Source organism: Chenopodium album, chromosome 13, assembly GCF_948465745.1.
Source record: "Chenopodium album chromosome 13, dcCheAlbu1.1, whole genome shotgun sequence".
Taxonomy (NCBI): domain Eukaryota; kingdom Viridiplantae; phylum Streptophyta; class Magnoliopsida; order Caryophyllales; family Amaranthaceae; genus Chenopodium; species Chenopodium album.
Window position 1 is genome coordinate 17,046,814 of NC_137846.1, and position 13,475 is coordinate 17,060,288.

General features: G+C 34.6%; 2 protein-coding genes and 1 long non-coding RNA gene across 3 annotated transcripts; all 3 read right to left on the bottom strand.

Annotated features, from left to right (window-relative positions):
- Positions 1 to 2,229: 2,229 nt before the first annotated feature.
- On the bottom strand, positions 2,230 to 4,654 carry LOC145574664 (uncharacterized). The gene is made up of 2 exons (XM_081632502.1): positions 3,903 to 4,654; positions 2,230 to 2,533 (listed from the first exon to the last, which is right to left on the bottom strand). The coding sequence occupies exon 1, from the start codon at positions 4,553 to 4,555 to the stop codon at positions 3,908 to 3,910; it is 648 nt and encodes a 215-aa protein (XP_081488628.1). The 5' UTR covers positions 4,556 to 4,654; the 3' UTR covers positions 2,230 to 2,533; positions 3,903 to 3,907.
- Positions 4,655 to 8,680: 4,026 nt separating this feature from the next.
- On the bottom strand, positions 8,681 to 9,746 carry LOC145575310 (uncharacterized). Its single transcript, XM_081633194.1, has 3 exons — positions 9,248 to 9,746; positions 9,036 to 9,160; positions 8,681 to 8,917 (listed from the first exon to the last, which is right to left on the bottom strand). The coding sequence occupies exons 1-3, from the start codon at positions 9,744 to 9,746 to the stop codon at positions 8,681 to 8,683; spliced, it is 861 nt and encodes a 286-aa protein (XP_081489320.1).
- A 425-nt stretch (positions 9,747 to 10,171) lies between these two features.
- LOC145576430 (uncharacterized) lies at positions 10,172 to 13,246 on the bottom strand. The gene is made up of 3 exons (XR_014098383.1): positions 13,074 to 13,246; positions 10,991 to 12,997; positions 10,172 to 10,908 (listed from the first exon to the last, which is right to left on the bottom strand). It is a non-coding gene; the product is annotated as an uncharacterized LOC145576430 (long non-coding RNA).
- Positions 13,247 to 13,475: the final 229 nt, after the last annotated feature.

The following is a 13,475-nucleotide window of genomic DNA, read 5'->3' on the forward strand; positions in this document are numbered from 1 at the left end:
AGTTTCTTATCCATCTAAGTCTTGAAGATAGAAGGGGAGCAATTGGCCAATTAAGTTCGCAATTCTTGGTAAAACAACCTTAGCCATGAAGATTGTTCATATCTTCACAATGACCCCAACCGTAGATACTTTGGGTTCTTATTGCAAAGTTCTATGCTAAGTGCCAACGAAAAGATGAAGATGGTTTCATGCCCAAGCCCAACTACTCGCGTTTAAATTGGCCCGTGAAATGACAGTTGCTATTCTCCATGTTGGGCTTATGACACATTTTCTTAATTCAAAATGTACAACAGGGTAAAATTAGATATGACTCAACCCGACAAAACATACAAAATACAATAAATGATACTCTCTTTGTCCCAATTTACTTGTAACATTTTGACTAGACACGTGCTAATGTATATGTTTGACCGTCAATACCCAACATCTTACATGATTACATTGACTTTTATATAATAGCTAAAAAAGATGGTCAAAATGAGGTATGTAAATAGTGCAAAAAGTCAAAACGTTGCGAGTAATTTGAAACAGAGGGAGTACTGGATTAAGGTAGGCAAATACAGTATAATGACACACAAGGGTCGTGCCTTTATATTTCTTTAGAAAGATTCAACATGCACACAGTTAGTGGATTGTATGGTGTAGACCTAGCAACCTAAGGCACAAAGGCTCGACACAAGGAACAACTTGCAACCTTCTTTACTCTTGTGGCCATCAAAGCAAGAACTCGTTGTCCTTGTTCCAATTTACCTTGTGTTAAACTTGGTAAAATGAGTGTGAATAACCAATGATCTTGTAGCAGTAGCTTTATGGGGTGTATTGATGTAGTTTGTAGGACTTTAGTTTTCAATTACAAAAATAATTTTAAAAGTTGAAGAAGATAAATGTCTTGATTCAATCATAATAAGTAAATCCAATCAAAGACAATTCCAATTTTAAAAATGTACTAACAACTTTTCCTTCACGTCCAAAGATAATATATGTGACTTTATATTCTATTATTCTGTGGAGAGAAAATTAAGTTCATTTTTTTTTTTTTTTTTCTCAATCAAACTTTGGCTTTTGTCAAAAAAAGGCAGGGAAATAGACTTTGACTTAATGTACTTTTGTCGAGCAGAAGCAACGTTACAACGTGATACTTAAGGTAGGCTAATCACAACCACAAAACACTAGGCTGTTCAGCCTAATAACAAAATACAATCACCGGAAAAATAAATTTCTTTCACAACTCGCAGACCTCCTATTTTAATTGTAGTTGTGATTGAAAGTTTTCCGAATAGCACTTCCACGAACTATACCATGGTACTTGTGCTAGATTTTTTAGGGTAAGAGAAGGAAAGGGAGAGGATTGGGAAAAATGATGAGTTGTCCTTCTGAATCTCTCCAAAATTGGAAAGATCGATGAATTTTTAATTTAATATATCCATTTCTTTTCCCTTCAATCCCCTTCCTTCCTCATTTGTTATCCAAATAAAAGACACTCCATACCTTCCCTTCCCTTCCCTTCCTCACCCTCCATTTCCTTCAATCTAAACACACTGTAATCGTCAAATCAGAATGTCTTCTACATTACTATGTACGACAGTATCGAGTAATCAATTTAGATGAAGACTCAAAACACTGACTACCCCAACTTATTCTAGAAGCAAAGAGGTGAATACACCTACATAAAGGCATAAAGTGATCATAATTCATAACCAACCTAAATCCCATCCGCAAAAGTCATGATTCCCCATTGGCATCCAATAATAACGCTCTGATATCTACCATTAACTCGTGAACCAAACATTGAGAAAATATAAACGAGTTTCACTAAAAATCAATTCAGACATTCGGAGTGATATATATTAGCAACCACACTGAAACAAGGCAAATCTGCAGCAGCAGAACACTCAAAGTAGTGAGCTTAAACTGAGTCCTCACATATATTTCAAAAAAAACTACGTAAATAGATAATCATAAAAAAACTTTCAAATGCTTCTAATATGCTGTGAATGACATGTGTTTTACTAGTAAGACCTAAAGTTATTAATTAACAGCAGAGTCAACAGTGTTCCAGATTTAGCATCAGCACAGAAAAGCATGAGTTGAAATCGAGTAATTCCAGCAAATGATACACAGGACAATTATCCAAGGCACAGCATCCATATAATTTTTTCCCAGTGGCTCACAGGTAGACCAAGAACCCCACAGGCAAAGTTCTAGTGCAACTAGATTTGACAAATTCTCAAATTTCACATGATTATCATTTAAGGAACAATGACAATTCTCAGCTGGTCCACAACATAGGTAACACCGACAGATGAATAGCAATAACTTGATAATCTGTTTAGTATTCTAAAATACTCATATCTTTACAAATTTGGAAACCAAACCTGAACAAGTAGAGCACAACACACTACACCTTGCCACTTTACAGATACTCAGTGTACGGCTCTTGCTTCTGGAGTTCTGGCCAAATTAAGATTCTAGAGTGACAGTGCACACATTCCGACTAGTCAAATCACATCAGCATAATCCTTCCCATGAAACCCTAAAGACATAATTTTCACAAACGAAAAAGATGCCAAACAGATGAGAGGAAGAAATGGAGCAAACAACTCATGCAATAACTAAGGAGTCTACAGGGTTAAGACAGAAGGAAAAAAGTGTGGAAACATTGATACAACCAGTTCATTCCTGTGGGTGTTCATCAAGGTATCTAAGAATAGAATAGGTGAAAATAGATTATGGAGCAAGATAAATGGTGTTCGGTACAAGGAGAGAAAGACATTAAGAAACAAGTGTGCTAATTGACACTATCACATAAAAAGGGCAAAAGGCACAATGCTGGACAATCATCACTGTCAAAGATGTCAGACATAAATCAATTCTCATATGCCATGTCAAGTGCTCAAGTCGTATCAAGTATCAACATGATTGTTAGAAGGGTAAATGAAAACTTCATACAACAAACATCATTCTTAGAAATCAAAATTAGATGTCTTGATTGGTCTAGGTCCTAAACCAAGAAGGCTAGTAAAAAACAGTGAAACAACCAGCTTGTGAAGCAAAAAGGGTCGCAGTTTATAGAGAGTGCAAATCCCCCCATCCCAGATTTCCAAGTCCTCTTGAACCACAAATCGAGATGCAAAAAAATGATATAATAACACTAGCTGTGGTATTAAAAAATACAACAACAACAACGCTAATTTACTAGTGATTCATGAAAAAATTGCAAGATTTCAACAGCATCAGCCTCCCAACAAACCAAACATCTTAGAAGATTTTCAACAAACTAAAAGCCTACCACATACATTCAGATAGTCGAAACAACAATTTATTTAGACACATAGCAACTCTAAAAAGCACATAAAATACCAAAGTAGAATATTATGAATATTCAACAATCAAAGTAAAAAACGGTCTCACAAATTCAGCTATCACCGCATTCCCCTTCTCATTCAAAATTCACAAAAATCAAGCTCAACCAAATCACCAATCTTTAACCTTCCATTATGCAGGCTCGAAAAATCAACAACTACTACACATTATTTCCTGGGATGCTAACACACTAACACCATCCATCACAAAGCCACAAATTGAGTATCATTCGTTATTTAAATCAAATTTAGAACCTTAAACAGCTTCGCAATCAATCATCAAAATTCAATTTACTATCAATTTGTCAAGATACACCATAAATAACCATAAATTCACAGTAATTATACTTCTATATATATAATAACGTAGCCATCATCATCATCATCATCGTTATCAGTCAAGATATCATTAACAGTGAATAAAAATCCAACCAGGTTGTTATACTTATACATTCATCAACCTTTAATTTCATCCATTCATCAAATTACATTACAACTAATAACCCGAAAAAAACATGAAACAAAGAAATGTCTGATTACCCACATCACGCAGACTCCTTAGCAGAACCGGGAACCGGGGCGGCGACAGCAACAACAGGGGCAGAATCAACACCCTTAACAGGGGAAGCAGGAATAGCAACATACCCAGGTTTCTTAGGATTAAAGATATCATCATCGTCATCGTTATCATCATCGCTATCGCTGTTAAACCCATCCAAAGAACGGTAAGACCCATGTCCGTGATTGAACAAGGACCAAATCAAGTACATGGTTCCAGCAGTAAGAGCACCACAAGCAGCACCAAAGAGAAGCGATGCAACAACACTGAGAATATCCTTGGTTCTTTCCCTCAAAGAACTGAACCCAAGAGGCAGGAATTCGGGTCTTTCATTGATGGGTTGTTCGGGTCTGAATTCGGGCTTCTGGGTTTTGTCGACGACGGAAAAGGGCATGAAACGACGGTGGCGGAAATGGTGGTGGTGGAGAGGGCGGAGATCGGCGGAGACGACGATGAAATGGGGGTTATTGGGGTGATCGGAGTTAGGGTTTTGAGGGAGGAAAGAGAAGGAGAAGGTGGAAACGATGAGGGTGTTGCAGGGGTGGAAAGGGAGGCCGGGTCGGGCTGAGACGGAGGAGAGGATGGTGGAGATCAGGAGGAGAGAGAAAATGGAGGTCACCGACGATGACGCCATTGAAGGAGAGGAGAGAGAAAATGGAGATTTGGGGAAATTTGTTTTTGCCGTGATGAAGAAATTTGGAAATGAATTTTGTATTGGTTTGGTTTGGTTTGTTATTGAGATTTTGTTGGTTACGCGTTGAGACTTTTTGGAGAGTGTGTTAAAGGTGGTGATCAAAGTTGGTTTTCTCTAATCACATTTATTTACCATTTTACCCCGTTGTTCACGCTATTGGTAAACATTGTACCTTAGAAATTTATTAAAACTTATTTTAGTTGTAATTTGTACTTAGGTAATCCTTATCAGAACTTATTAATTCAAAATGAACTTATCTGAACTTATTAATCCAAACTGAACTTATCTGAACTTATTAATCCAAACTGAACTTATCTGAACTTATTATACCTGAAATAAGTGAAAATAAGGTGAATATAACAAATCCTTAACAAGCTTTGTCAAGAAGCTCTTAGACATAATTATCGCCGATATAATACGGTAATAGTGGCCAGCGTGTAGAGTGCGGATGAAAGATATAGATTCAGTTATGGGCACCGCTACCACTCATCGCCGGAGTCACGGTCATTCCATCACCAAAGCTAATGCACCTTTCATTGTGTAGATTATAAGAGAGAGAATAAGTGATTTGGGGCTTGCCCCTAATGAACATTTGAATGGTGGAGTCATGATTTACTTTGCTGCTTTTACCAAACTGCCCATTATTAAATGAATACAAAACAAAAATTCTATGATTGTCATATTTGTATTTCCTCGTTGTACTTGATGGTCAGATGCGAGTATGTTTATTATTGTTGTGATTAGTGTTAGATAGGGTTAAGGATAAGAGTTTAGGATAAGGGGAGGTGGTCGTCACTGGTGAGAAGGAATGGTGATGTCAAGGTGGTGATGGATTGCCTGATTGGTGGCAAGAGGGAAGATAGTAGTAAAGTATTAAGGACTTGATGGTCTATTCATTGGAGGTGATGATAAATTTTGTTGGCGGTATTTAACACCTCTCAAATGACCAAATCTCTTCACTCTCTTTCTTCCTTAGATATAATTAAATCAAATGTGAGTTTTTCCAAAAGCCAAGGGATAATTATTAGTTAGCAAGATCATATATTCCATTTATCATTCCTTGGATAGATAAAGCCAAAAAGATATGATGAATAATAGAGTGCATCCAAAGCTCAAGATAAACGCTACTCCGTAGTAGCTAAATGAGAAATGAAAGGTCAAAGAAATCAACAAGAAGCTCGAACTAAGCACTAGTTAAAGTTAAAAAAATTTTAAAAATCCTTCGAATCACATTGTGACACTTGTCATTTAACTTGTTAATATTGGTTATCAACTGGTCGTGAATATACGAAGTATAAAGCGTATACCATAAACGTCGAAGTATTTTTTTTTGGTCATCAATTTTTTTTTTTGTCTTTTTTTGAGGGAAATATTATAGGGCATTTATGAATAGGTAATTCCAATGTTTCTCTATTATTTTAAAAAGAAATTCCAACTTTCTCTTGTTGATAAACAAAGTTTCCCAAATGAAAAATGTTGTAAATAAATGCAATTTTTTTTTATAGTAGCAGTTTTTCAAAGCAACGGTTTTACATGTAATTTCACAATCAATCAAATATATCAATATTAAAACTCAATGGCAAGCATTGTTATCTTGTCACGTGTTGTCAATCTCGCCACATGTTGTCATGTCACCTACTATTAATTACTAATCACCAATGTTTCCACAAAAAACAAAATTATAATTTGTTAGCATGACCTCATATTCATTAAAATTATACTTTAACCATCCCTCTAACAATAAATCTTATGACAATAAAGTTGTATTAAACAGAGTTATTCATTTTTTCCTCAAAAAAAAAAAAAAGAGTTATTTATTTTCATAAATTCTAAAATTTTTATATGTGTATATTTTAACAACAATATGATTATAAAATTAATTTCACTTCTTTTAGTTACTCAACCTTAGTTTATATAGGTTATATTTAAGTACTTAAAATACATCCAAATTTTAAATTAAGGTTTTTTTAACCACGAAATATTTTTGTTTAATGAATTTTTTATGATATATAGGTGGGAAAAAAAATCCCTTTAACTAACAAATAAAACAAACTGATACGATATAACATTTAGATTACTGTATATTAAATAATAAATTTTGATATTCAATTTTATTTACAAAAATTAACAAATGATCTATAATAATAATACTAAAATAACAACCGCTGATATCATGCTAGACACATGTCAAGTTGTTATTAAAAAATTTCCCTCCAAAATTATTCATGATAACATTATTTTATGCCTTTTATTTTTATTTTTTAGAAAGTTTACTGGGTTGTAAATTTAATTTGATTTTATAAAATTTATTTAATATTTTTTACATTTTTAATATTTAAAATATATAAAACTAAAAATTACTTTTATTATTATTAAAAAAAAAACTTTCCTAAAAAAAATATAAAAAAAAAAAACAAAACACCCCTGCCACCATTCCCTATCCCTCTCCCCCTCCCATCACGCATCTCCCCTCTCCCCAGCCCAGAAACCGGCTTGCCGGCGTCGGGATCACCCGCTGTCGCCGACCCCTACCCATTGTTACTCCGACCTCCCCTACCTGACGCGCCACCCATCCAAACAAACATTAACCCGCGAAAACCGCAACCAACCTCAACCTTCACGAGCAACGGTTCCGATTCAAACCCTTCCCGACCACCGCAGCCTTGAAACCACCCCCTCCCCTGTTTTCCGGCTCCTATAAACCCCATTCCCTCACCTTAAATCACCAAAATCGGCTTAACCCAGAAAACCCAAAACCCTAGAAAACGGGATTTCTAGGTTAAACCCGAAACCCAAATGGGTTCTGTAGTGGTGGCGGTGAAGTGGCGGTGCATCGGGGTTGAGGATTTGGCCCAATTGGTGCACGTGGGAGCAGTGAAGGGAGCTGGGTGGTGTTAATCGTGGCTGATGTGGTGGACCTGGTGGTGCGTGTGGGTGTAGCAAAGGGGGCAGTGTGGTGCTTGGAGGTGATGTTGTTGTGGTGGCAGTGAGGGAGCAGGGTTGTGAGCGAGGGAGATGCAAGGGTGGTCTGGCGCTGTTGTTGTTGATTGGGCGGTGATGGCAGGGGAAGAGCAGGGGAGGGGGTGAGGGAGAAGTGGTGGTGGCAGGGTGTTGGGTGGATATAATTTAATTAAAATTATTTTATCAAAAAATTAAAAGTTATTTTTTTAAACCAATTAAAAGCTAATTAAATGTTAAACAATTTTAATTAAAAATATAATATCTATTTTTTATTTTTTTTTAAATTTTAAACCAATTACATGACAACACGTGTTATGGTAACTTGTTTAACAGGTTACAAGTTTTTTTGCCTGTTAAAATTCAATACACTGCAAAGGTTGTAATATTAAGAAATAATCGAAAAGTTGTATTATTAAAAAATAACCGGCGAAAGATTATATTATTATTTGCAATTTTTCCAATATTTTTATACCCAAACCATGACATGGGGCATCGTCCGGAGTCCGGACCCAAAAACTTGTTATAAATTTATAACCCTAATTATGAGTTTTTTTTTTCCTTATAAATTGTAGGGTTTGTTTGGCCATGCTTTTGAAAAACAACTTCTGTTTCCCAGAAGTAGTTTTCCAGAAACTATTTCTAGAGAAACAGTTGTAAGAAATACTACCTCCGTTTCTTATTATGTGCAACAAAAGAATATTTTATGTCTCACAAATAATACCCCTTTGTTGCACATAATAAGAAACGGAGGTAGTAGATTTGTTTGGCCCATCAAAAATCAGAAGTGATTCTTAGATTGAGAAACTATTTTACCCTGTTTGGCCCATATTATTTTTTTTTAAAAAAAAAAATTATTTGGGAGAATAAATTAGTATTAATTTCTTGTACATTGTTGTTAATAATAGTTTTTTTTTTTGTTTTTTAGATAGCAAATTGTTTATAATAGCTTGTAAGATTAAATTTAATTTAAAATATTGAACAATTCATAAGTCTAAATACTTAGATTTTTTTGTCAAAATATAAAAAATTCATATCCAAAAGTTTCATACGTTTATTGTAATAGAATGTTTGATATTATTATTCCTAATAAAAGATCCAATAATGTTACAATCCACGACTTATTAGAGAAGTTGCAATATTGTAGCAAATAGACTCCATACTAAAATCATCCATTGATACATCATGTTCTTCAAGAGTAGTTACCGGGTTGCCTCCAATATCCTCATCCCCTTCAACTTCAGGTATGTAATAAGGATCTGCATCACATTTATCAAATTCCAAATCTTCAAGCGAGTGTCTTCTTATATAGTTATGCATAGCCATAGTAGCTGCAACAAGTTTCTTTTGAGTTTCCAACGAAAAGCTGGGCATAATTGATAATATCCTCCATCTTTTTTTTCCAGACACCAAATGTTCTCTCTATAACGTTTCTCAATGAAGAATGTGAATAATTAAAGACCTCGTAGAAACCATTTGGAGGTTGTGTTGAACGACGAAAATCAGGAACATGGTATCGTTCGCCTTTAAAAGGAGCCAAAAATCCTTTCATATTCGGATAACCCGCGTCAACAACATAATATTTTCCTGTACATTGTACAATATTAGATAATGACAACATAGTATAATAATGGTAAAGAAGATAGTATAATATATAGTTTCATAAATATATACCTTCGGGTGGATGAGGGAAATATTTCTTGCGGTCTTCCATTGCATCTTTTAAGATTCGATTATCATGAACAGATCCCGGCCACTCAGCAACAAAATATGTAAATAACATGTCGAAGTCACAAATTGCTAAAATATTTTGAGTAGGGTTACCTTTGCGCCCAATGTAAGGGATTTTATCCTCCTCCGAAACAACACATGGAATATGAGTTCCGTCAATGGCACCAATACAATCCTTGAAATGTGGCCAATATTTATAATTATTTCGTATCTTAGTTGGAACCTCCTTGAAGTTTGGATCAGAAGGTCTTACAATATCTTTAGAAAATCTTGTTATTGCTTCAAGAACTTCATTGAATTTTCTACTTATCGTTTCACCAGAATGTTTAAAGCGATTTTGCATATTACGATTAGATTGAAATTGTGCACATAAATATATGAATATTCCGAGTGTTTCTTCAACAGGCATGGTCCTAGTTGGCTTTAATCCATATTTATCCATTAATAATTTAGCAAGACTATAAAACACATGGGGTTCCATTCTTAATATCCTATAACTTTCACCCGGTGTAGATAAAACCTCTTGCAACCATTGCCATCCAGAACATAACGAAATCCTAGTAGGCTGTTTAATTAAATATTTAAGATAGTATTTGGTAAGTATCGTTACCCCTGTGGCGGCATATAACATCATTTGTTTACCCCTCAGTTGTTCTTGAAGTAATAAATCTTCATCGTCTTCTTCTTCCGAGGAGGATTCATCCATTACATCATCATAAGCACTTCCATTTGAACTAATATGATTAAAAAAAACAAGGAACCAATTAAAATTGTATACTTTAAAGTAAACCTTATATAACAAAGCAACTATAAAAAGCTAATATTATATGAGAAAGTATAATGATAATAATATATAACAAATACTAAGAAAATCAAAATAACTGACATAAATAAGAAAGTTGGTCTGTTACAACAAGGTAATTAAAGAGAGTAGCAATCAAAGCATAAATACAATGTTTCATAACAAATAAAAAAATAATTAACGTTGAGAAGCTTTTTTTCTCCCTTTCCAATTCTTGCTCAAGCCAACAACTCCGTATATTTTCATCAGGAATACCTACAAACATCTCTCTATATTCTCGTTTGACAAATAAACGAGTTCCTAACATATAAAGTTCACTTCCTATTTCAACCCCGGTGTTGTAGCTAGCAATGTTAGACACTCTCCAATGCTACAACCAGGAAGGTCAGTTCTTTTTGAAGTTACAGTAGCACTAGATTGAGAGAAATTCTCCATCGCACCAACAATACGTTTTAGCTCATTTTGCATGAGCTTAGCTGTGCTAACTTTAGATTTATTTCCTTTTTGTGTTTTTTTTTCCTCTTTCTTCCGATGTTGTATTGACTTTGGTCTTGTCAATGCTTTCACTTTCAAGCTGTTGAGATACTGTTTCATTGATACTACCATCCATAGTAATGTCAACTTGTTCCTCATCTTCTATCTCTTCGTTTCCTATGGTAGACAAGTCTTCTATTTCAATATCATCTTGTGAATAAGGGTTCCATGAAGTTGTAGCAGAAACAATTATTTTAGCAAACATGATCTCTAACTCTGTTAAATTTTGGATTCCAGCTTCACGAAATTTTGCAACACTCGGATTGGCCTATACAAATAAATAAATGTAATTAGTTAAAACTAACTACTTGAAAAAGGCAATGTACAAATCAGATTATTGTTATGCTCACCTGTTCTTGGAGTGCCCACCACTGATCGAATGCAACAATTGTATTTTTCTCATGATCCCATCCTAACCCTGTCTCCTTTTCTACGAGATTCTTCCATGTAGCGTACTCCGTTTTTAACTTCTCCCACTTGTTTTTTAATTGTTTATGGTCATACTTTTTACCAGACCTTTGTTGGAACTTTATAACCACATTATTCCAACCAATTTTGCTAAAATGAGTGTGTGGTCTATTCCCTGCATGGACCTCTTCAGCACAAACCTCACAAAAAATCTTAGTTGTTTCATCAGACCAAGTTGCTTTTGACCTCTTTACTTATTCGTTAATCTAAAGACAAACAAAGCCATGAAACGTTGTGCATTACGCATAAGCTTCACCAACCATACACACAACATAATAATGTAATCTGCCTCCCAAGGTCACGCTTTATAAATTCTACCAGCATTATATTGACAAACCTTACAACACACAAGCATTTCTCATAAAACAATAATTTAGCTTACAAGCATCTGAAAGAATGAACAACGGTTAAATTATAACAAGAGGTGCATCTTTTTTGTGTACTCTTATCAATCTCTAATGACTACTCTGACAAATATCATAAGGCTATGATTTATATATAAGCTGAACTTTTTTTTTAACACAACCGAGAAAAAATATATTAATTAAAGATTATCCTTACATCCATATGAGTACAGGAAAATTGGATGCAAGTAATCCAACCATTAGTCCCTAGAGTAGCAGCTAGATAAAGGAAATAGAGGAAACTAAGGACAATAAGCACAATAAGTAAAACGTCGCAGCAGCAGCTATTAGTACTACTAACTGCACATCTACCACTACTAAAATTACTACTGATACTAATACCGTAACTTAAAACATAGTTCTGACATCCAACATTACACTTGAAGACATAGCAAGTAAGATCAATTAGCAGCTCCAGTAACCATTTCCATATCATATAATAGCTTCACCCAAGTAGGCACCTCAAAGTACTCTTTAAATCCAACATGCATTTCATTATACACACACACACACACACACACACACATATATATATATATATTTGTTGATGCATAATGTATAGCCAAACTTTATTACTCACCTTTAAGAAAGGTTAGGTAATGGTTCCCTGTGTATAAGTTCTTACAAAGAATATGATACTATGACATCATAACCTAAATACCTCATAAATATATTTCAACCATTCCACTATCACCTTGTCTGGATATAAGCAAGTAAATTTTGACACCAACACAAGCAATGAATTTACTAAATAAACATCCAACTACGTACATATACTACACCATTGTCAAATCATTTTCTTATCAATGAATTCATGCCTGACTAATATATCAGATTTTAAAACATAACCTTGATCTGCACAAATTCATCCACCAAAGGGAGCACCAGAATCTACAAGGTAAAATGCAATATTCCTAAACTATCAATAGTCATATACTCATATAAGGTAAAAAATCCGAAGAAATACATATTTCCGGTGACGGTGGGAGGTGCTGAAAAGACACGCAGATCACAGATGGGGGAATCCCTGATTTTATTTTTTCCCTTCCAGATTTTTCTTTCAATCTTTGATACATAAAGTTAAAAGTTTCAACCATATACATTCCACTTTATGCCAATTAATTTTATACTGCTTCCAAGTATTTTGTCTCTTGAAAACAAGCAATCCTCACTTCTTCTGTCGTTTAAGTTATTACAGTCTTGCTTGAACAGAACTAACAACATTCTCATTCTTTCTAGTAAACTATTAATATTGAATTCAATTGGTTCAAACAATCCAAATGTATTGTTATATATGAATTTAATTACAACCATTAAAATTTTAATTGACAATGAAAGAACCCAATTCGTATAAATTGAATCAAAAATGAAATTTTCAAGATCTGTATTATGGACCAATTCACTAACCTCATTGGCAGAACTTCTTGTTCGTGAAGTATTGGGATGATTTGGATGAGGAGAACCATTGAGATTTATATCTTTCTCCTATTTCGAAATCAATGCAAAGAAATTAGGGTTCCACCCACAAAAGAGAAAATTTTAATAAGTAAAAAAACATTACCTTATTATTGCTTGGTTGTGTCCTCTTGGGTGGACAAAATGATGGCGCCGGTGGTCTAGGAGGACCGGATTGCATGTCGTCGGACGCCGCCTTCGTTTGGCCTTGAGGGTTGAGGGCTTTGTGTTTTTGGAGAGAGAAAGAGCTCAGATCTTTATGAGAGGTGAAGAGAGAAGGGGGTTTCTTGTTTTTTTTAATGGGATATTTGAGGTCTTTTTGTAAAATGTTAAGGATATTTTTGTCCAAAAAAAAGTTTCATTAAATGGGAAATCAGCTCCCGAGAAACTGATATAGAGAAGCTCAAAATTGGTGCTTGTTATTTTTCCCACTCTAGAGGTTATTTTGGGCTTCTTGAGAAAGTGTTTTTGTTTCTTAAAAAACCTTTGTTTGGCCCAATTTCTATTT